Genomic DNA, 22,996 nt, shown 5'->3' with positions numbered 1-22,996 from the left:
AGGGAGGATGAATGGAAACTGAAGGTCCTGGGTGCCGATGAAGTACCCTTTCAGGCTGCTTGTCTCCTAACTTGGGTGATGGGACTCCAGGGGGAGTGTTTCCTTGAGGGTGTTATCTGTAGCTTTCAAATCTGTCAGAAGAGTAACTTAGAGACAGTTATTCAGAGACAGTCATTAGACTGCCAAGAAATATATGCAAGAAAGTATAAAAGAGAAAGAGGAAGGGGGAAGGGAAGAGAGCACAGGTACGCTGGAACTTGGAGTCTTTTCCCTGGGTGGACTGAGTAGCTGGAGGCTAGCCGAAAGGCCAGTCTGCCCTCGGGTCTGTTGTCTTAGGTGTTCAAGGGAGAAGAAGTGCTTTGTATTTTCTCTGAAGAACCTTGAGAATTTAACTATAGAGTATATATGACAGGCTGTCTCAATGTCTACCAATTGCCTGCATTTAGTACCTCAACCATATCAAAACCATTTTCCTCATCTGCATTTTCTCAAGTTTTTTTTTTTAAGCAAATATGAGTAGAATGTAAAAATTCCACATTTTTAATATAGATGGTGTGGCATATTTCTTTATGTAGGCCTGGTGGACACAGGATTTTTTAACATATAAAATTTTTTTTGTTTGGCTACAAGGAAGCTACATTTAGGCTTTCCTTGGATTTTGCAATCAGCACTGTCCTTTAACTCATGGTTGCCTGACATTCTAAACATGTCTTTATCGACTTCCTTATCACCTTAGCCCAAAACACCACAAACTGTTGTTTTAAAATCCTTGGCATACAGAAAGACCTGGTGTAATGCATGTTTTGAAATGCATTTTATTACCTCATTTGTGTATGTAATGGATTACCGGAAGTCATCCAAGAATTACTGATATATTTCCATATTGATGATGGGTGTTCTAGGAAGCATTTAGTATATGAGCATGTATGTATACATATCATGTTAGTTTTGGCTGTCCTGAATTAATTGTGACAAACTAAAATCTTTTGAAAGTTTCTTTCCAAGTGTCTGGAGTTAATGTTTTCTCTGGCCAGTGAGAGAGACTGCACATTATTTTTGATGCTGTTAAGACATTGGGCAGTCACTGCTCATTTAAGCCAGATGGCATGTGTCAACTCCTTTTTCTGGAAAGGAAAAGGTTTTGCGGGGCTGCTGTAGTAAACCCTTATAACTTCTTACGGGATTCGTCTTCTCTTTACGTAAATCAGTGCTTATAGATTCTCACTGCTCCTTGAGCACTCCTCTTTCACTTACGAAGATTCTTAAAGGATTGGGCATAAATGTTTTTGTGTGTAAATTCTCTTTTTGCAGTCATACAGTAGCAAGTGATTATTGATAAAGTTACATAAAATGAATACTTTTCTTTAGGACAAAAAGAAAGACAAAGAATTCATAAGGCAGGGAGAGAGTGGCCCTTTTATAATTTTACCAATCTTCCAAGTTGCCCACAGTCAGAATCTGATTTAGGGTGTTGGCCAGCTATGGACAACACTCTTTAATGATAGCTTAGAGCACCTCTGGTAAAGTGCCCTCATCCACCCAATAGCACTGTGAATTCTAGCTCTTGACTTTTAATGCGCAGTCACCGTCTTACACTGAATTTCTTTCTTTTTTTTTTTTAAACTGTTTTTCAAGAAGTACTGGTGGATAAATGAATTCTACAAGCATTTGGTTTTCATTTCTCTGATTAAATCCTAAGCTGCTAAACTTTAGTGACACTTTTCCTTTCATCTTCACATCCATAACTAAGAATTTGGATGTAAATTTGGGCATTAGTGGCTTTTTTCTTTCTTGGTTTTCTTGATAATTGATTTTTAAAGTTTATTGGAATTCTTATAAAATGTTTCATTTTTTCAAGGTGTTGATTTTAAGGTGAAAACAATTTCAGTGGACGGAAATAAGGCAAAACTTGCAATATGGGTAAGAATTTTTAAAATGTATTTTGTATAAATATTGAACTTGTACTTTTTGAAGACACAAAGATTGATGTGTGTAGTGTCCTACAGGGGAATGAGCAATTTGTATTAAATAACTTGGGAGATTTGATGCTGATTACTGGATAGACAATAAGTAGTTATGTTTTATAATTCTGTAATTAGGCAGAGACCTGTTTCACCTGCTCACATTTTTAAAATATGTAGTCTCTTCAGAATATTTGAAAGCAGTATTTAAAAAAAAGTCATCTGCCACAGAGAATCATTGTTATTGAATGTGTTTCTTTGAAGTTTTAAAAAAGACAAGTTACACTGAACTAGTGCTGAAGGCAGTTGTTGGGGAGAAGGGAATGAAATAATACTTAGAAAACATGATTTTTCATGTTTGTTAGTGTAAATACCTATAACACTTGAGTTTGCCAACTTTGGATTTTTTAAATACTGATGCCCAGTGTTTACTTACTGGCTTCTTTTCATTTGCCTGTGAACCCAGCTGTTCTGGTGTACATTCTCAGCTAAGTCGACCTCTCCCTGGCAGTGCTGAGTAAGGAAGCACTTGCTCTCAGAACCCCCCGGACGCTCAGTCTGTATCTGTCTGCTCCTTCCTCTCTCCCGCCTTCCTGTCTCTCCATCTAGATGTGATTGCTTATATGGTAAATGTGTTACATATAAAATGTATAAAAACATACTCATCAAATCCCCACATCTGCTATAGTTAAATATCTCAGTATATTTTTATAACATGATAATCACATTAGCACTGGTCTGCAGTCAGGTTGAGTCATACTTCATCATGGTGGTTAAAAAGTAAATGCTGGCTGGGTGTCAGTTACAGATTGAACCAGCAAGTGTTCATGCATTGTTTGATGTCATTCATGTTAATGGCATTCTCTGAATGGCACACTATTTCTAACACGCATTTTATTCCAAATGACTATATGTCTTATGGCTTTTTTTTTCCCATTAATTTCTTTCCAAGATACGATATTTTACATAATTGTGGCCTGCTTGACCATTCCCCCAAATAAATACTTACTATCAATCAGTACAGTAATGTCTAACAAAATAATTTGGAAAGTGTTGGACTAGACCATAGTAACATATATGTTGAAGAATGCTGCCTTCTTTCTGTCCTGAAGCGGAACCTGATTTTCCATGTTTTTCTTGCTTGGTTTATTACCTCTTCTGCCCTTGCTCCTGCTTTGAGATATAGACAGTTTGGAGTGGGATCTGAGGTTTGATGGTTGCTGTGAGATCTTACCTTCAGGAGGTTTTTATTTGTTTTTGATTTACTTTCTAGTTTCTGCTCAATTAAAGCCCTAGCTGGCAAGTATTATTGAAGTGACATCTTTATCATAAGCTTATACCTATTTTTTAAATGAGAGGCTTCTCCTGATTGTGAGGATAATATAATCTCATTCTATTGATAAAAAAGGATAATCAGAGGAAATTAATAGAGAAGAAAGTTCATCTTTAGCCAATGTTGTGTATTCTAGTGAACATTCTATAAAATATGTTAGACGCACGCACATTGTCACACCTGTGTTCATGTGCAATTTTCCAAAAGAAAGGATTGTATCTTAATCCTTTCACCTGCTTGTCCCTCCCACCCCCCCCCCACCACCGCCCCGCACATACATTGTTCTGTGTCAATACAGAAGTCCATCAGTTTAAATGACCATTTGTATCCATCTTATGACTATAATTTAGTCAACCCTCAGTGAAAGATATTTACAGTGTTAATAGTTTTTCACAAAGACCATCAGTGCCTTGGTGAACCTCCTAATTTTTACATCTCTGTGCACTTGTCCAGTTACTTTACGATACATACTTAGAAAGTAAATTATTGGCTGAAAGAATGTGAAGATTTAACATTAAGATTTAGGAAGAAAGTCTTCTGTACTATATATTGTAAATCTCTCTCATTTTTGCCTCTCTGAGTAATAGTTTTTCACTTATATGTGCATTTCTTTTGAGTAGTGATTAGTGAGATTTTTCTTATTATATGATTATATTTTAATGAATTTTCTTTAATATGCTTTGCATTTTTTATATTGTGCTCATTTTCTTCATAATTAAAGTCTTTATACAATAAAAAATACTAGCTTTTTGTCATACGCCACATTTTTCCCACTCATTTGTCTTCAAAATCTTAAGATGAGTATTTATTAATGTTCTCATATGTGTAATACTCTGTTATATGCTGCAGATTTTTTTCCCCTAGTTTGTGATTTACCTTTAAATCTTGTTGAGGATGAGTATCGGGGGCAAAAGCAGGGTGAGTGTGGTGTTGGGGAGAGGTTCTTAGGTCATACCAAGGTTTTAATCTTTATGTGATTGAATCAGTCATTTTTTTCATGCTCCTGGGTGTCATGTCGTATATAGGAGGGCCTTCTAAGTCAGTGTTAGAAATATATGAATCTGTTGTTTCCTCTCATTTTTCTGAGGTTTTATTCATGTAAATAAAATCAGTTCCTCTCCCTGTTGGATGCACCTCCCGGGATTACTCAAGTAGAATAGTTGAGCCTCACCCTGCTCCTCCTCTCTTGATGGTGCGGCATGTCCATCAGGACCTATGTGGTACCCACCTCTCGGCTGGTTTTTCTCTGCATCCTCCCGCCCTTCTGCGCCCCAGTTTCTGTTATTTAGCCTTGCCAGCTTTGTTCATTTCCTCTGTCCTTTCCTGTCTTTAATATCCCTTCTCTCTTCTCCCATCAGAAAATAAAACCACAGATAATAAACTTTGCTTCTTTTATCTTACAAAGATGTTTTTACTCTTACTACAAATTCCTGTTTTGAAGGCAAGCAATTATCTAGCTTGTGCTTGCCCCATAGCTAAACTCACACTTAAACTCAGAGGACTGGTAGTTGTTGATGTTTGATGTATGTCTTTATTTTTCTTCAGGTCATTTTACATTAGCAGACTGCAGACTTTTTCTTTGAAGGCCAGATAGTAAATGTTTAGTCCAGCCCCAAGGTGGACCATACAGCAGTCCATATGCCAGTACACAAGTGAATGGGCCTGGCCGTGTTCCAGTCAGACTTTATTTAATAAAAGCTTAAGTAATGAAACAGGTGGTGGGCTGAGGCAGCAGTTTGCAGACTGCATATTTGCATAATCTTAGGTAGACTTGAAGCCACAGTCCAAAGATGGTAGAAGGAAGACAGAAGGTAGAAGAAAGACAGAAGGAACCAGGCCCAGAAGAGGCTTGTTATTAGTTTTCTTTTTTTTTTCCAACAAAATTTGAGCAACTTTCCTGTGGCAAGAATTTCTCTAGGCTCTGGGGTTAAACCGGTCATTGAGCAGAGAAGTTCCCTTTCATATGAAATTTACATTTCCTAGCTAGTGTATAATTTATATTCATTACCCCAGGTATGAGTCAGAAACATAATAAGGAGTGGTTTGGTTTTCCTGCATTTTTCTGGAAGAAGAGACATAGAAAATACTTTAAAAAGTACAACCTAAACATTGCTTACCTAAAATAAAACACCCCGGTAATGCTCTTTAGCAGTAGTTCTCAATCTTTGACTGTATGTTAGAATCACCTGAGAAGCTTATTAGAACTTCTCTCATGTCCTTATTAAATCAGAATCTTTGTGGGTTGAACCTCAGTATCTGTATTTTTCATTTCCCAGGAAATTTTATTGTGCCACCAGAGTTGAGAACCATGGCTTTCAATGAAATGGGTTTCATATGTGATAAAAATCTTAAGTCCAAAGTGGTAGAAAATCTGTACTTTGTTACATTTTTTCCTAGAGATGAGGCACTACCTGTTAATTTAATTTTTATGGAGCATTTGTCAGTAAAAGAACACATCTCATTTAAATTTTAAGTTTTAAATGAACTTGATGTTTTAATCGTGCTGTTAACTTTCTACTCTTAAATTAATACTTTGAAGATCTGTTATTTATCCAGTGTTTTGTTTAATAATAATTGATTGTCACTTTTAGGATACTGCTGGTCAAGAAAGGTTCAGAACATTAACTCCCAGCTATTATAGAGGTGCACAGGGTGTTATTTTAGGTAAGGTTTTACTTTACTGTTTAAAATATATTGTTGTTGTATTGCTGGAATTTCTGATTTCCTGTTTGTGCAGGTCAGTAACTTTTTGCTTTATTTTTCTTTATTTTATGTGACTTTAATTTATATTAACTTTATGTAATATTAGGGAATATTTAAACTTTTAAAATTTTGTTTTCTTTGTCTAGCAATTGAAAAATAAAGATCAGAACCATGTAATAAGAAGTGGTTTGGTTTTAATGCATTTTCCCGAAAGAAAATACATAGAAACATTTTTAAAAGTACTGCCTAAAAATTGCTTACCTATATTAAAACACCTCTAATATTTATTTGGGTTAAAAGCACGTGTTGATGAGTACATAAGTGAGGACCCAGTCCTTGTGTTGTTGATCTGTCTTAGAGTATTACCAGAAACTTATCTTCAGTTAGCAGCTTACTGATATTTACTGCCAGATTATAATGGAAGGAGTGTTGGTTGCTTAGTGGAATCTGTTTTATTGGTCTTGAAAAATAGCTTAAAGCACTTAATGCTATTGGTTTATAATCACACAGAACTTGAAAACCAAATGTGAATTTCAGTATAATTTGTTGAAAAGTGCTTGTTCTTAATATTGCTGGGAAACTGTCTAAAATGAATACTGTTCAACTGTAGGGAGAGACCTCATTTTATATCACAACTTGTGAGGCTTTGGTTTCATTTCTGTTAATTTGACAGTGACTCTCTCGGCTTTGGTTCAGTATCTCCTAAGTTTAGAAAACACTTTAACAGATTACTTCATGTAATGCGGAGTGATGAACATGTAAACAGAGGAAGACAGTCAGGGCTCCACCCACTGACTTTCTTTTGTATTTTGTGTTGAGGCATAGTCAGTTAACAATGTTGTGATAGTTTCAGGTGGTCAAGGGGCTCGGCCATACATACACATGTACCAATTTTCCCCAAACTTGCCTCCTATCCAAGGCTGCCGCATAACATTGAGCGGAGTTCCCTGTGCTATACAGTAGGTCCTCATTGCCCACCCTCTAACTTTACGTATGTTTTCAAGTTTGCAAATTCTGGTGCTTGTGAGAAATAAGTTAATGGGTTCACAGATGTTTAAATTTATGTAAATTTTTTTTAAATTTTTCCACAGATTTGAGTCTAAATACCTTTTAGCCTTTAGACAAACCTTTTTTCTTATTGGGCTTCCCTTGTGACTCAGCTGGTAAAGAATCCGCCTTCAATGTGGGAGTGCAGACCTGGGTTTGATCCCTGGGTTGGGAAGATCCCCTGGAACAGGGAAAGGCTACCCACTCCAGTATTCTGGCCTGGAGAATTCCATGGACTGTATAGTTCATGGGATCGCAGAGTCGGATATGACTGAGCGCCTTTCACTTTGTTTTTTTTATTGTTATGAAGACAGTTATTTCTCTAACAGCATATGTTAATTAAATTGAAGTGTATATAAATGCATTTTTTAAAAAAGACACTTGTTTCTTCCATCTGGATCAGTGGACATTGATTTTTAAAGCATTAACAGCTTAAAAAAACAGACTTACCTATATAGTAATGTCAGTTCCTAGTACATATCAGAAATATAATGTCATTGCTTCTTGCTTTTGATATTTATTTAATAAACGATTCTTTTTATTTCAGTTTATGATGTCACAAGAAGAGACACCTTTGTTAAACTGGATAATTGGTTAAATGAGTTGGAAACATACTGCACGAGAAATGACATAGTAAACATGCTAGTTGGAAATAAAATTGATAAGGTGAGAAGTCAGACATTTGGCAGTTTGGCTGTATATTTTGATAGCTTTTCTTAATCTTTGCATTTATCTTTTAGGAAAATCGTGAAGTTGATAGAAATGAAGGCCTGAAATTTGCACGAAAGCATTCCATGTTATTTATAGGTACGTGTGTGAATATGTATCTTTTCATTATTAATGAAGAGTTTTTAAATGAAGTTTCTGTTACATTCTTCTCTTTATGAACCACAAAAATTATGTATTTAGTTCATAGCAGTGCTATAAAACTAGCTAACTGTAGAACTATGTTCCTTATTTTTCCCTCTGTACAAAAGAATAGGATCAATGTGAGGTTGTATGGAGCACAGCACATGATTCTCTCCTCCTGTGACCCAGTGCTGCAGGCGTGCATACCTGCTGGGCCATGTCCTGACAGCACCACCATTGTCAGAAACGCTGCATTTGAGGCCCTAACCCATAGGCTCTGAGTTAGAATCTGCATTCTAACAAGATGTGATTTGTATCATGCTAATATTGGGGAAGCACTGTAGAGCAAGGGTTGGCAAGCTACAGCCTGGACCAGATCTGGCCCCACCATTTGTAAGGAAGCACACGTGCCCATGCCCCACCATCTGCATTATTGTCTGTGGCTGCCCTTGTGCTTTGTGGCAGAGGTTAGTCATTACAGTGGAAACGATATGGCATCACCACCCAAAATATTTACTCTCTAGCCACTTACAGAAAAAGTTGATTGACCCCTTGTCCAGCAAAGTGGACTGGCAGTATCACTTGGGAGCTTTTAAAAATTACAACTCTCTGGGCCTTACTTATGACAGGTCTGAAACAGAGCCTTGAAGGCAGTTTATAAAACACCCTAGCTGGTTCTCATGTGAGGTCAGCTTTAAGAATCACTGTTTTCACTGTTCCTCACTATATGAACCTAGTAGGAATCAGGAAATGGAAATGGGAGAACATCATATATGGATAGAAGTGGGGTGGTACAAATGGAAAGTGTAGGAAATTTTAGAATGGGCTTGTGCAGTACTGCTGCTGCTTACTTGCTAGGTGTCTTCCATATCTATATATTAGTTTGTTCAATTAATATCTATTGAACACAGAATAGAACAATGAACAAAATGGTCCAACTCTCTGCCCTCAGGGAACTTACTTACATTCCAGTATGGGAAGCAGACTGGAATTCATAACTAGTGCTCTGCATGAAATAAAATGTTGTAAGGGGAGAGAATGACGAGGGTGGGGGGAAATAAGGAAACATTCTTAGAGCACCATTTGAGCAAGATTTCATAGTATGAAGATCTAGATAGAGAGCATCTTATTCCTGAGGCAAGAACACTGTAGTGTGTCCAAGAAACAGGAGAAAGCTTGTGGACTGGAAGAGTGTGTTGGAGGAAAGGTTGGTGATGATGGAAGTTAGTGTTGGACTTCCTGGGATATGGTAAAGAAATGAATTGTATTTCAGGTGTGGTAGAAAGCATGGGAGTAGTGCTGTGGTTTGATATTCTTTTAAGATTCATTTGACCATAAGAAGCAGAAGCAAGAGGCTAAGTACTTACAGTGATTTCAATGGGTAATGCCGGGGGCCCTGACTGCAGTGGGCAGTAGTAGTGGTTGAAAGTTGGCAGACCCAGGAGACACTTTGAGGGTAAAGCTGTCAGGTGGATAGGTTGGGGGTACAGGGTAAGGAAAGAGCAATCAAAGATGGACTCAGGTCTGTGGCGTGGGCAACTAGGTGAATGGTGATGCCGTAAGTAAGATGTGGAAGGTCAAGACAAGAACAGGTTTATGCAGAGGAGCAGGGACCCAAGATTTCTGCTTAGACATAATGAACTGTCTTTGAGACATTGAGTGGACATCGTGGTCATTGGCATTTAGGTGGCATTGATAGTCATGAGATTGGAGCAGTCACTACAAGAAAAGCTAGATAGAAAAGGGCTGAAGATTGAACCCTGGGGTACTCCAACAGTTAGAAGTCAGCAGAAGGGGAGGTGCCAGTGAGTAAGGTTGTGAACGGTGTGCCAGTGGGAGGAGCACCAGGAGTGTTCAGCTGTCTTGGAAGTCAAGTGGACAAAGTATTTAAAGGAGAAAAGTGACCAGCTGTATAAAATGCTGCAAGATGTCAAATAAGAAAAGGACATTGGATTTGACAAGCTAGTGGGTATTGGTCATCTTTAAAACAACAGTTTCCATGGAGTGGTGTAATCAAAAGCCTAATTAGATTAGTTTGAAGAAAAATTGGAGACAAAGTGGTAACAACTTATATAGATAATTCTATCACTGTTTTGTTTTGGAAGAGAGTGGGAAAAGTAGGTGGCTACTAGAGGATAAGTGGGCTGGAGGCGGGTTGGTTAGTCAGGGGGTGAGTGATTAATAAGATGGACAGTAATTTTGGTGGGCTTTCAAGCTGGTTGGTATATAATCCAGTAGAGTGGGTACATGATCCTTCAGTGAATGAGGAGGGTTGGGATCCCGGGAAGTAGACAGAAGGATGGCCCCAGCCAGCAGCCAGGATGGTCCATCGTAACAGGAGTGAAGGCAAAGCCTAAAGACAATGCGGGTGGGTTGATCAATCTATTAGTAGGGTGATCAGTAGTTCTTGCCAGATTGTTTCTGCTTTTCCCAGTGTAGAGCTGGATCATCAGCTGAGGTAGAGTAGCTTTAAGATGAAGACATAAAATAGTCATCAGACTGGGAAAAAGTCAGTGGGGAAACACAAGATGAGAGAGCAGTCCTGAGTATCCACATGGGTCTCCTGAGCATAAATTGAAAATGGAACCAGTGTTCACAGTTTGTACATCACTTATCCAACCACCTGTTCGTTGCAGGCGCAGGACAACCAGAGTAATTGTTTAACTTGGAGCTTAAATTTTCTTATTCTAAAATGGGAATGATATCTGCTTCAGAGGCTAATTTAAGAACTAAGCAAAAAATTAAGAACTTTGGTACACTTAAGGATATTTGAGAAGGGTGTTAAAATTTACAATTCTGCCACGAAATCTTGAGCTTATATACCACTAATCTTATGGATAGAATTTAAATAGCTTAACTTTGAGAGTTGCAGGAGATTCACTAATATTAAACCTGTGGGGAGAAACCATATATATAAAAATATATTGTTCGCTGATATTTCTGCTGTAATAGTTTTCCAGAAAAACATAGAAATATGACTAAAAGAGAATATACTCTTGACGTTTTTCCTTGAATTTCAGAGGCAAGTGCAAAAACCTGTGATGGTGTACAGTGTGCTTTTGAGGAACTTGTTGAAAAGATCATTCAGACCCCTGGACTGTGGGAAAGTGAGAACCAGAATAAAGGCGTCAAGCTGACACCCAGGGAAGAAGGCCAAGGAGGCGGAGCATGTGGTGGTTACTGTTCTGTGTTATAAACTCTGGGAGACGCCATCTCTTGCGAATTTGATCAGATAATGTCATCTTTCTGTATATAAACTCTCTAACTGCTATTTTAGGGACCTTGCAGTTTGCACATATTTGTTTTGTATCATGGCAGTAAATATTTGTGAGAAAGCCCACTCATTGACTTTTCCAGGTAAAACGTAAGCATGCAGTTTGCAATCTGCAGTTTTTTATGTAACATAAAATAGGTGTACCTTTATAAGTACATTTGATTTTATGATTTACATTCATCATGTGATTTTTTAAAAATCCACCTCTCTAATATGTGTCGATACAAAGTCTAGTTTTGGTCTCCTTTTTGCTTAAATACTTATCAATTACTGAATTAATTGGTATTGTAGAACCCCCAGGACCACTGGGAGATACACAGATGTCATCAAACCTGGCAGATTTCCCTTCAGGACTAACAAAGAGCATGATTCCACAGCTTTCCTAGGATGTTTGCTGACGGATTCTCTTTAGTACTAAGCAAAATCCTCTTTGCAGGATGTGGTTGAGGCCAATTTATAATTAAATCCCGTTTGTTCTGATGATACTTCTGAAGTAGCATTAATATGTTAAAGAAGTTTGGTCTTTCTTGACTTCAAAAGTAGCTCATTGCTTAGCTGGAGTTTTAGTTCTGTGATGTGTACATGGCTTCATGAGCCTCTGTGCAGCATTTTGGGTTGTGTGGTGTTTGACAGAATGGCAATAAGGTTCCCCCATTTTGGTTTCAGAAGGACAGGAGTAGTATGTGTATGTAACTCATGTAGCACTTATCACCTTTAAAGCCAACACCTTTTCCCATAAATGTTGGTGGTGTTTGTTCCGGTACTTCAATTATAGCTTGTGTAATGTTAATGAATATCTGTATCTTATGACTTCCATAAATGACTAGTTGATATTCAAAAACATATTTCCGTGTTTTGAGGGTTGGGGAAAAAAACACTAAACTATAATTTGAGAAAGGCATATTGCTTCCAGATTTCGATGTATATGGGAAAATACTGTTGCAATGAAAATCTTGGTACAAACTTGTACAGACTAATAAATCTTTTACACAGTATTCAGTTTTGTAACCTCCTGCTATTGTACATTGTATATTTTTTTCACTCATGTATTATTTAATATACATTGATCTCTGCTATTTTAAGTTTCCAGATAAGTAATTTGCCCTTTCAGGCAGGCCACTTTAATACCACTCAGTAAGATTAATAAGAAATACTAATTTCTTGGCGGTTTGTTCTCTGTATACAGTTGCAAATGATAAACATTTTTGTGGGTCACCTTTACAATGCCGGTGATAATAGACTGAAATGTATATCTTCATATAAAAGAAAATCTTAACATTCTACATGGTTCACACTTGTTAGATTGTATTACATGGGATTAAAGGTTTTATGCGTTGCATATGTTTTTACAAAAAATGAAACATACTACTTTAATGTTTGAGAAAGATAGCTAACACATGTACTTATGATTTGTTGTTACATTAAAACTGTAGATTTGTATATTTATGTGGTTTCTGTATTGACATTACTGTTTATTGCTATTTGCTCCTTGAGCCATAGAATATTCTTCCTATGCATTGGATTGTCTTTATTTGGTCAGAATTTGGATACATATGAGTCACTTAACCTTTAACAACTAATTTTGTTTGACTTATATTGTAACCTTTTATAGTTTTTTAATAAATCTAGCCTGCTTTCCCTAGATGCATTTGTGCAGGAATATTATACATTTCCTTGTTACTCCCATCAGCTGAGGAAGTCCTGAATATTATACTACTTCCTATATTCTGTAGAAATATGGAATATAGATTATATATATATATATATAAAACTCTTGTTGCAAGAGTTACTCTTGTTGCAAGCTTCTTGTTTCATAGTGTAGGTTTTCTAAATGAAGTAGTTGTAATAGCTAAAAATTGTCACTTAAATAACATGATTTTGTCAGTTCTTCATTTCTCAGTCATTTGAAGTTGAGTGCCTTTTGCAGATGGAGCAAATTAGAACAATTAGAAGTTAGGCTACCCACTCCAGTATTCTTGGGCTTCCCTTGTGGTTCAGCTGGTAAAGAATCCGTCTGCAATACAGGAGACCTGGGTTCGATCCCTGAGTTGGGAAGATCCCCTGGAGAAGGGAAAGACTACCCACTCCAGTATTCTGGCCTGGAGAATACCATGGACTATATAGTCCATAAATGGGGTTGCAAAGAGTCAGATACGACTGAGCAGCTTTCACTTCACTTCATTCTGAATTCTGGAAATACTCATATAGAGCTAAACAAACAAATAACTTCGGTTTATATTAAGAGGGATAGTTAACATTTATTGAAGCTTCCTTGGTGTCAAGCCCTGTTCTAAGTGCTGGTTTATCTCATTAAACCTCACAGCAACCTTAAGAGATTGGTTGGTACTGCTATTATGCCCATTTTAAAGATGAAAATAATGAAATACGAATATTTTAAGGAACTTCCCAAAGATCACAAAGCTAATCAGTGAGAGGTGGATTCCAGTCAAGGCATCTTCACTCCTGAGCCCATGCTCTTAACAACCGCTCCCTTTGCTAAGGCTAGTTACTAGCTTTCTGGTTTTTTGTTTTGTTTTTTAAATCTCAAACCAATTTTTTAATCTTTCCTTTAAATCTCCCTCCTCCATATGTGTCTTGTGTTTTATTTTTTTTCCTTTATTTTTATTAGTTGGAGGTTAATTACTTTACAATATTGTAGTGGTTTTTCTGTTTTAAAATAGCAAGTTTATCATTCTTTTGTTCTGTGTAATAGGTGTATTTCAGATTTTTTCAGATTTTTTTTTTTTTTTCAGATTATAGAGTAAATCCCATTGATGTAAACCAACTGTGTAAGTCATTTTACCTCAAAGTTAGTAGGGTAGGTGGTCCCCTGGTTCTTTTACCTCCTCATGGTGGAATGAAAATCTTTGACCTAGAAAAGTCAGAACTTATGGCACCTTAATTTCCTGTTTATAATTGGACATGAGAAAAGTTATTAAATCTGGGAACAGTCTTTTGCTCAAAATTAAAATCTAGGGGGTATTTTCATTTCAGGTACTCAGCTGCCATGTACAAATTCAGACTTGACTTTCTAATTGAACATAGTAGAATTGGTCTTGATTTTGATTCATTGTGATTCATGTACTCAAGTAAACATGATTACATGATTCTGTTCCAAGTGTGGGATAACACAGACCTACCTCATCTCTATAATATATTTAAATACAATTTAATGTGTATTTTTTTCTGATTTTCAAATGAAGTGGGATAATCCTCTCGATCCTATAGATTGTAGATCTTTTCAGTATTCAAGCCTGTGCTTCTATATTTTGAGGTTCATTTCATCAGTCATACTTAGGAGATTTTTGTGTCCTTCATTTATTTTCCCTAGTTAGAGATGGGAATAAGATAATTTAATCAATTTTAGATGATTTTATACTAGTTCTGACCCCAGCTATGCTGAGGGTAATCAGCTAAAGATTTCATCTTGGGTCTTGTCTAGAAATGGAGGAAGAGAACGGAAAGAGTAAGCCAAGTCAAGATTTGGAGATAAGGAATATAGACTTACCCAGAAATCTCTGGGGGGTTTTTGTTGTTGTTCTTTTCTTTTTAATAAGAACATCTGTCAGGTTGGAGGAAAGGAAACATGACTCAAGTTCTGTTACATTGAGTTTTACTGTTTGTTGCTAGCCTTTTGTTTCATATTTATGAATCAGCAGTGTATCTAGGGGTGGAATAAACTTGTTTCATTGCCTCTTAGTTACAGCTGTTTTGTCACAGACATTTCCAGTAGTGGTTGAGCTTTTATTTTTCATGGGGCCTGCTCCCTCACCATCTCTCTCACATACAAGCAGTGTCTTTTTCTTTCATTAACCTGATAAATAACAAAAGTATGCAATTTTATTGTATTTCTTTGATTACTAGTGTGGTTGAGCACTTCTAGTATTTCATCAGATATTTGTATTATTTTCTTTTATTCCTTTTTCATGTTATATTGTTGTCGCCCATCCAGCATCCACCTCATTCTCAAAAGTACCATCCCCTTTTTCTTTGGATAACGGCCCTCCGTCACGCATGCAGTTTGGATGGGATTGTCACACTGTCAGCTCCAGAGCTGACCTGGTTCTCTTAAACCAGTGCCACTTGCCCCACTCCCCCCAGGACATGGTTCACGGATGGGTGACAGACCCAGATCAGGCCACTTAGTTGCAGCATGTTGGCTAAGCCTCCCTCGGGAACTGCAGAAGGCGACACTTTGTTGGAGATAATGTGGGGTGGTAACTCTGAACTTGCTGTAGCCAGTTTTTCTGATTTAAAGGAGCCAGCTTGAGGGCTGTACTAAGAAAAGGAAAGGGAGTCTGAGTTGGGGCCTTGATGACGTCTGGAGCGTCTGGATCAAACTGCACCTGAAGTTAGCTTTACTTCTGGACTTCTATCTTATGTGAGCCAATAACATCTCTTTGTTTAAGCCAGTTTGAGTTGGATTTTTTTTTTTTTTTTTGTAATCAAAGCTATGCTGTGGTGTAGACCATCTATGTAGGAACTCTTCCTACGTGGAGTTCATTCAGTGTGTTGATCACTATCACTTGAAAGGCCATTATTCTTAAATAACTTAATATTTTAGTGGGGTTACTTTCATATGTAATTTTTGTGGATATATATACATGTATCTCGGAGAAGGCAATGGCTCCCCACTCCAGTACTCTTGCCTGGAAAATCCCACGGACGGAGGAGCCTGGTAGGCTGCAGTCATGGGGTCTCGAATTTATTTTCTGACAAAGTGGAGGAAACCTCCCATTTCACAACCGCTGCTAAGGTCTGCAACCTTTCATTCAGTTCCTCGATAAGCCCTCCCAGCCCCCTCCCAGGCCAGGGCTCTTCTTAGGCAGGCCAAGCTCTCCCTCAGGGCCACCATTTTCTGCTTTTTTCATATGCAGTCATAGACTGGACTGTCGTTTCTATTGATGCCAGCTTCATGAGTCTTGCAAGATTCATAAGCTTGAGGATTCTTTTTCTACATGCTGAAATACTTAATTTTAAAAATGGGTATTGCCTGTTTTTTAAATTATTATTTTAATTAGAGGCTAATTATTTTACAATATTGTAGTGGTTTTTGCCATACATTGATATGAATCAGCCATGGGTGTACATGTGGCCCCTGTCCTGAACCCCCCTCCCACCTCCCTCCTCATCCCATCCCTCAGGGTCATCCCAGTGCACCAGCCCTGAGCACCCTGTCTCATGCATCAAACCTATACTGGCGATCTGTTTCACATATGGTAATATACATATTTCAGTGCTATTCTCTCAAATCATCCCACCCTTGCTTTCTCCCACAGAGTCCAAAAGACTGTTCTATACATCTGTGTCTCTTGCTGTCTCACATATAGGGTCATCGTTTATTGCATGTTTCCTAGACTTGGGTCTTAGTTTGTTCAAATCGAAAATGAGATAGTAATAGTCTCAACACTTTCTAAGTTTGTTCTGAGCACCAAATGAGTTAAGACAATATAAAGCGCAACGGTGCACTTCAGTACATTTGTGAAGGTGAAAATCGCTCAGTCGTGTCTGACTCTTTACGACCCCATGGACTGTATATTCTCCAGGCCAGAATACTGGAGTAGGTAGCCTTTCCCTTCTCCAATGGATCTTCCCAACCCAGGGATTGAACCCAGGGGTCCCACATTGCAGGCAGATTCTTTACCAGCTGAGTAACAGTACGTTTAATCTGTTAGTAATAATAGCGTAGTTGGCGATGGATAGGGAAGCCTGGTGTGCTACAGTCCTTGGGATCGCAGAGTCGGACACAACTGAGTGAGCTGAATAATAGCATATCGTGGTTATTGGTCTTCTCAGTTTTTCTATTCCTAAGTCAGTTTTTATAATTAATGTAGAGAAAACAAAGTTGGGGGGGGGGTTCGGTTTTTTTCCTTTGGAGGTTTAAAATTTTTCTGGAACAAAATTGGATATACTCACTTGAAAATTAGTTTTTTAAGGTTATAGTTTCTCATTCCACATATGTATATGTATATTTTCCTTTTTTCTTTAGCAAGTGCTTTTTCTCTGTGGTCTTTCTAACAAGAAGAAAAGTAGTGTAGAACAGTGAACTGGAAATGAAACTGATTTCCAAGGAGAGCCATTAAGTGCAAATGAGGTATCTGTTGAAAATGCTGCCAGGGTCCCTGCATTGTGCAGTCCCGGATGTTGTCAGCCTACCCCACATCAGGCTCTAAGGCATCTCGTGTGTCCCAGCCTCTGAAGTCCAAACCTGCCACCACATCAGGAGATGGTCCAGACTCCTGGCCATGAGGCAGTTGTCCTTTTGAGATTCATGTGCCTTCAGCCGTATTTTCTTCACTAGGAATTTTAAGCTACTTAAATATTACTGTGTGTCACACTCATACCACCTTTTTTTTAAGGTTAAAAAACACAAGCAACATCCAAGTTTTCTCTAAAACAACACTAATAAATCTTGCAGTGCTGGGTAGATACCATAACCATGTACATTAATAAACATGTCTGTTAACGTACCTCTTGCACAGTTCACTGTTCATTAATAGAAGTACAAATAAACGATTCTTACAGAATGAGTTCAGAGTTGCAATACTAAGAGAACTACCAAGCATGAACCTGCTAAGAAAATGTCAAAATTCACTTGCATTCTTTTTTGACCTTAAGGTGTTTATCTCACTGTGGATATACAGTCAAGTTGTTCAAATTACTTAGTTAAAGAATCTGCTTGCCCAGCAGGAGACGCAATTTCAATCCCTGGGTGGGGAAGATCCCCTGAAGAAGGAAATGGCAATTCACTCCTGTATCCTTGCCTGGGAAATCCTATTTACAGAGAAGCCTAGCAGTCTACAGTCCCTGGGGTCACAAACAGTTGGACATGACTTAGTGACTTAAGAGCAACAACATAGTTGCAAGAATCTGCCTGCCAGTGCAGGAAAAGGAGACCTGGGTTCAATCCCAGGGTCAGAAAGATCCCCTGGAATAGGAAATGGCAATCCACTCCAATGTTCTTGCCAGGGAAATCCACTGGACAGAGGAGCCTGGTGGGCTACGGTTCATGGGGCCGCAAAAGAGTCAGACACCGCTGAGCATGCAGGTGCTATCCACACTGAGTTGCTGTACAATTTTACATACGTTACAGTTGAGAGTCCCTTGGACAGGAAGGTGATCAAACCAGTCAATCCTAAAAGGAAATCAACCCTGGATATTCACTGGAAGGACTGATACTGAAGCTCCAATACTTTGGCCACCTAATATGAAGAGTCAGCTCATTGGAAAAGACCTTGATGCTGGGAAAGATCGAAGGCCAAAGGAGAAGGGGACAATAAGATGAAATGGTTGGATGGCATCACTGACTCAATGGACAAGAGTTTGAGCAAGCTCTGGGAGATAGTGAAGGGCAGTGAAGCCTGGCATCCTGCAGTCCGTGGGGTTGCAAAGAGTTGGACACAACTTGGTGACTGAACAACAACACAGTTATAGAATGTAATAAATCACAATTTTAAAAAGTTTAACTCATTCATAGTTATTTAAAGTAATGGATATATTCCCTGTATTGTCAAGATATCCTTGCAGCGTGTGCACGTGTTCTCACTCAGTCGTATACTATGCATTTTGTAATCCCCCACCACTGTACTGCTCCTCTCCTCTTTTCTTGCCCCAAGGGTAACCACCACTTTCTTCCGTGTATCTGTGAGTCTGCTGCTTTTCTGTTATATATTCACTAGTTATATTGTTTAGATTCCACACATAAGTGAGCAGTCATTGTTAACTAGTGGGATCAACAGGAAATTGGTTGGGGAAAGTGGTAGAATCGAAGAATGAGTGTCCCTCTTAGGCCAAATATTTCAGAATCGATATGTTAAAGCCATGAGCTGGAAATATAGGCAGTAGTGGAGAGATGCTTGATATTGAGATTCTGGGAGTGAATCATGATTATAAATGTGTGATTCCTGACATATGGGTGAAATTTGGAAGTGATGGAACCAAAGTACTAGACTACAACTTATCTTGGCAATCATTTTATCCAATTAGAAAATAAAGTTCTTTGAAATTCTGACGGGAGCCTCATTACATTTGTGTATTAATTTATAAGCTGACATTTTAAGAAATCTTCCCATCCAGAAACATGGCCTATCTTTCCAATTATTGAGTTCTTATTTTATGTCTTTCAATAAAATTTAAGAATCTCCTTCATACACATCCCCTATAATGTATTCCTGGGCTTCCTTGATGGCTCAGACAGTAAAGAATCCACCTGCAATGCAGGGGACCCCAGTTCAGTTCCTGGGTTGTGAAGATCCCCTGGAGGAGGGTAGGGCAACCCACTCCAGTATTCCTGCCTGGGGAATCCCATCGACAGAGAAGCCTGGTGGGCTACAGTCCATGAGACTGCAAAAAGTGAGACATGACTGAGCAACTTGGCTCAGCACAGCATAATGTATTCCAAGGCATTTTATTGTTACTATCGTGTACCACTGTTTTTTCTTATTTATTTTTCTCTGTAATAAAATTTAGCTTATATGTTTCTTATAAACATAATCCTACTGAAATTTGTTAATCTCTTTAGTGTTTTTTGCTTTCTAGGTTCATAATATTCTCTTTCTTTTTTTAGGTTTATTTATTAATTTTTGGCTGTGCTGGGTCTTCATCGCTGTGTTTGGGCTTTCTCTAGGGGCGAGCAAGGGCTACTTTTTGTTTCCGTGTGCGGGCTTCTCTTTTTGTGGAGCCTGAACTCTAGGGCACGTGGGCTCAGCAGTTGTGTGGCTCACTGGCTTAGTTGCCCTGTGGCCTGTGGGATCTTCCTGGATGGGGACCAAACCTGTGTCCCCTGCATTGGTAGGTGAATTCTTTACCACTGGACTACCAGGGAAGTGCAGGTGTGACAATTTTTATTTTACAGAAAAGGAAATAGAAACTCAGAAAAATCAGTAACTTTCCCAAGATTACACAGCCAATAGAGTTGAAATTTTGATTCATTTTAAAAAATGTTTCATGGATATCAGAAGTTTAATATATATCATTTATAGAGAATAAAATTTTTTTTCATTTATTTATATTAGTTGGAGGCTAATTACTTTACAATATTGTAGTGGCTTTTGTCATACATTGATATGAATCAGCCATGGATTTACATGTGTTCCCCATCCTGAACCCCTCCCCCACCTCCCTCCCCATCCCATCCCATCCCTCTGGGTCATCCCAGTGCACCAGCCCTGAGCACTTGTCTCATGCATCAAACCAGGACTGGCGATCTGTTTCACGATTGATAATATACATGTTTCAATGCTAGAGAATAAAGTTTTATACATTGTTATTTTGTATATTTGAGCCATCAAATTCTGAAAGAGTTGTATTAAAGGGTATTATCATAATAGATGATTTTATCGAGTTCCTATAGAGCTGTAAGATTTAGCTTTATGTTATTTAGTCCATAAAGAAACAGAATGTATATATTCTTTATGATTGTATATTTTATTATTACATAAACTCCCTCTTGTTAAATCTATTTGCATTTTGAATTTTGTTTAATCTGATAGTATAGCAACCATGTATTTTGTTTTTATTTCATTAACTTTTTCATCTTTATAAGAGAATATGGATAATGTAGATATGTTATTAAGAATAATATGAACACCCATTGAGGTCCTACTGTGAATATGTCTGTGTGTGTATAAAATTTATTTGGGGAGATTAATTTCTATACAAATCAGACTTGGTAATAAAATTAAAAATAGACTTTTACCTTTAGATTTTCTTTTCCAACTTTGGAAAAATTTGAAGAATGTGCAAAATACAGGAATTCACATTTGTTCTCAAATCATGTTAATATCTCAGTGGGAGATCAAAACAGTTATAGGGCTGAAGTGGGGTCAAAAGTAGGTGAACAACGTTATAAAAGTCTTAGTTTTTACACAGATTTGATGGAGAAGAGGTTCTTATTGAAGCATTCAAAGAAGGTATGGAAATACCAAAGTTCACTTAGTTTCTAAGAATTAAGATGCAGCTATTGAGAACCCCATTTCAAGCTCCAGTGATGAATATAATTTGTATAAATTGCATCTTAGATGCATCAATTAACTAGATGGGGGTAATGCTTTCACAATCCATATTTATATAAAATCATCATGATATACACTTTAAATATCTTACAGTATTTATTATGCTTCCAGTAAAGCTGGATACAAGGAGCTTTTCTTTTTTTCAAGAATGAGTCTTAACTTACAAAGCATAAGCATTAGGTTAGTATTTGAAAATAGAGATCAAAGTAAATTCAGTAGTTTCTCAAAGTTCATCTCTTTGAATTTTTTTTTCCTAGAAAGTCGTTTATTCTCATTCCACTATCAACCAGCCGGCAGCTCCCGGCCATGGGACTTCCAGAACCCAGCAAGGACCCGAGGGGCAGCCCCACTCTGGAAGAAAGTCAGTCACAGCAAAAGAGCAAGTCCAGGCGGGCAGCCAGTGCCCCCTGGTGGCCAGTGGGGGTTGCTGCATCTGCCCATGCTGGTCCTCTCTTCTTCCAGGTGACTTGGGGCTGGGGTCACTCATACTGCAGGAGGGAGAAGGGCACAGCCAGCCATCCAGCTTCTCCCTGCCCTTCGGTGAGGTCAGCTCCACTAGGCTCACACACTCCAGCAACCTCAGCCCGCAAGTGGCCCTGCAGCTCCCAGGCGGCGCGCACGGTTCCACCAGTGGCGAGCAGAACAGTCCACAACCACCACCTTCAGCCCTGGTCCCAGGGCATCTCTGGATTTCCAGTTCAGCCTCCCGTATTTCAGCGCATGTGAGGCGCGCACGGTGGGGGCTGGCAGCTTCCCCTGATTTCGGATGAGAACGTAGCCCAAGCCCAGCTCTTGGGCCAGGGACAGATCAAACAAGGAAACTGCGGGAGTCTAGGCCCGGAGATGGGGTCGATTCTGCCACTGTGGGCCTTTTTCAGGCGATTCACCAGGAGGCGGCAGTCGGGGTCCCTCAGGACGGGTGAGATGTCCCTGAACAAGACCCGCCTTTGCCACTTCCGCATGTGTCGTGGGCACGAGGGGCCGGCTCCTCTTTGAATTTTAATTTAAGTGAAAACTAATATAGTTTTGTGGATAGATGGAGAAATTTCTGCCCATATGCCATCAGGTGCTTTGAAAAATACAGCCAAGATACAGGTGCTAGTAGGGGAAAAAATGATGATTGTCATTGTGTAAACACCAACGGTAATTTTTGCATTGACACAGAAGTGTTTTAAATTGCCTATGACCTAGAACGAGATAGACAAGTTCCCTACTTTCCTGGAATTTATATTCTAGTAGGATGAGACAGGCAATTAAAAGATTAGATTTTGAGGTCATTTTTTGCCTGGATCAAAATTCACACTACAGCATATTCTCCCCTGAAGAAGAAAAAGGCAGGCAGCTTTGCTTTGCTATAAGATATGAAAGTTTCTTGCAGGTGAATTTATTGAGTTTGCCCATTTCTATACCTAGGATCACATGGCTTGACATAAGACATGAAATTGGAAAGACAGTACAAAAGACAAGAAGGAAAGATTTTTTATTTTTCAGTCAGGTTGTTTCAGGGAAGGTGGACATGAGGCCATAAGATCACTTTCAACTTTACTATTCTCTAAACTTTGTAATTTCACTGTTAGATTTGTAGTGTGTGTGTTCAGGGAGGAATTGTAACATGTAACATCAGACCGTTTCACCCCACAGTCATGTTTGGGAGAAAAGAGTTTGACATCTCAATCCAAGTAAAAACTTAAAGTGAATTTCTATATTTTATTCCTTTCCTATGCATATGCTATATAATACCACAGTCATCAAAAATTAAATCAGTTATTTTTAATTATATGTCAAGAAGAGTGGGTGTTTTCTATAGAAAATGTTT

The 22,996-nt window shown here is 38.3% G+C and overlaps 1 protein-coding gene and 1 pseudogene across 1 annotated transcript in view; one reads left to right on the top strand and one right to left on the bottom strand.

Moving 5' to 3' along the window:
- Nucleotides 1-12,613, top strand: part of RAB18 (RAB18, member RAS oncogene family) — a 28,427-nt gene extending 15,814 nt beyond the window's left edge. Inside the window, exons 3-7 of the mRNA XM_065921263.1 lie at nt 1,859-1,920; nt 5,886-5,958; nt 7,592-7,710; nt 7,785-7,851; nt 10,914-12,613. Coding sequence (XP_065777335.1) covers nt 1,859-1,920; nt 5,886-5,958; nt 7,592-7,710; nt 7,785-7,851; nt 10,914-11,089 — 497 coding nt within the window. The 3' untranslated portion in view covers nt 11,090-12,613. The remainder of the gene's footprint in view (nt 1-1,858; nt 1,921-5,885; nt 5,959-7,591; nt 7,711-7,784; nt 7,852-10,913) is intronic.
- A 9,046-nt stretch (nt 12,614-21,659) lies between these two features.
- On the bottom strand, nt 21,660-22,142 carry LOC136157126 (adenine phosphoribosyltransferase pseudogene; annotated as a pseudogene).
- Between the last annotated feature and the right edge of the window lie 854 nt (nt 22,143-22,996).

This window comes from Muntiacus reevesi, chromosome 2 (genome assembly GCF_963930625.1).
Source record: "Muntiacus reevesi chromosome 2, mMunRee1.1, whole genome shotgun sequence".
NCBI classification, from domain to species: Eukaryota; Metazoa; Chordata; class Mammalia; order Artiodactyla; family Cervidae; genus Muntiacus; species Muntiacus reevesi.
The sequence above is the reverse complement of the archived record's forward strand: the minus strand, read 5'-3'. Positions and strand labels throughout refer to the sequence as shown.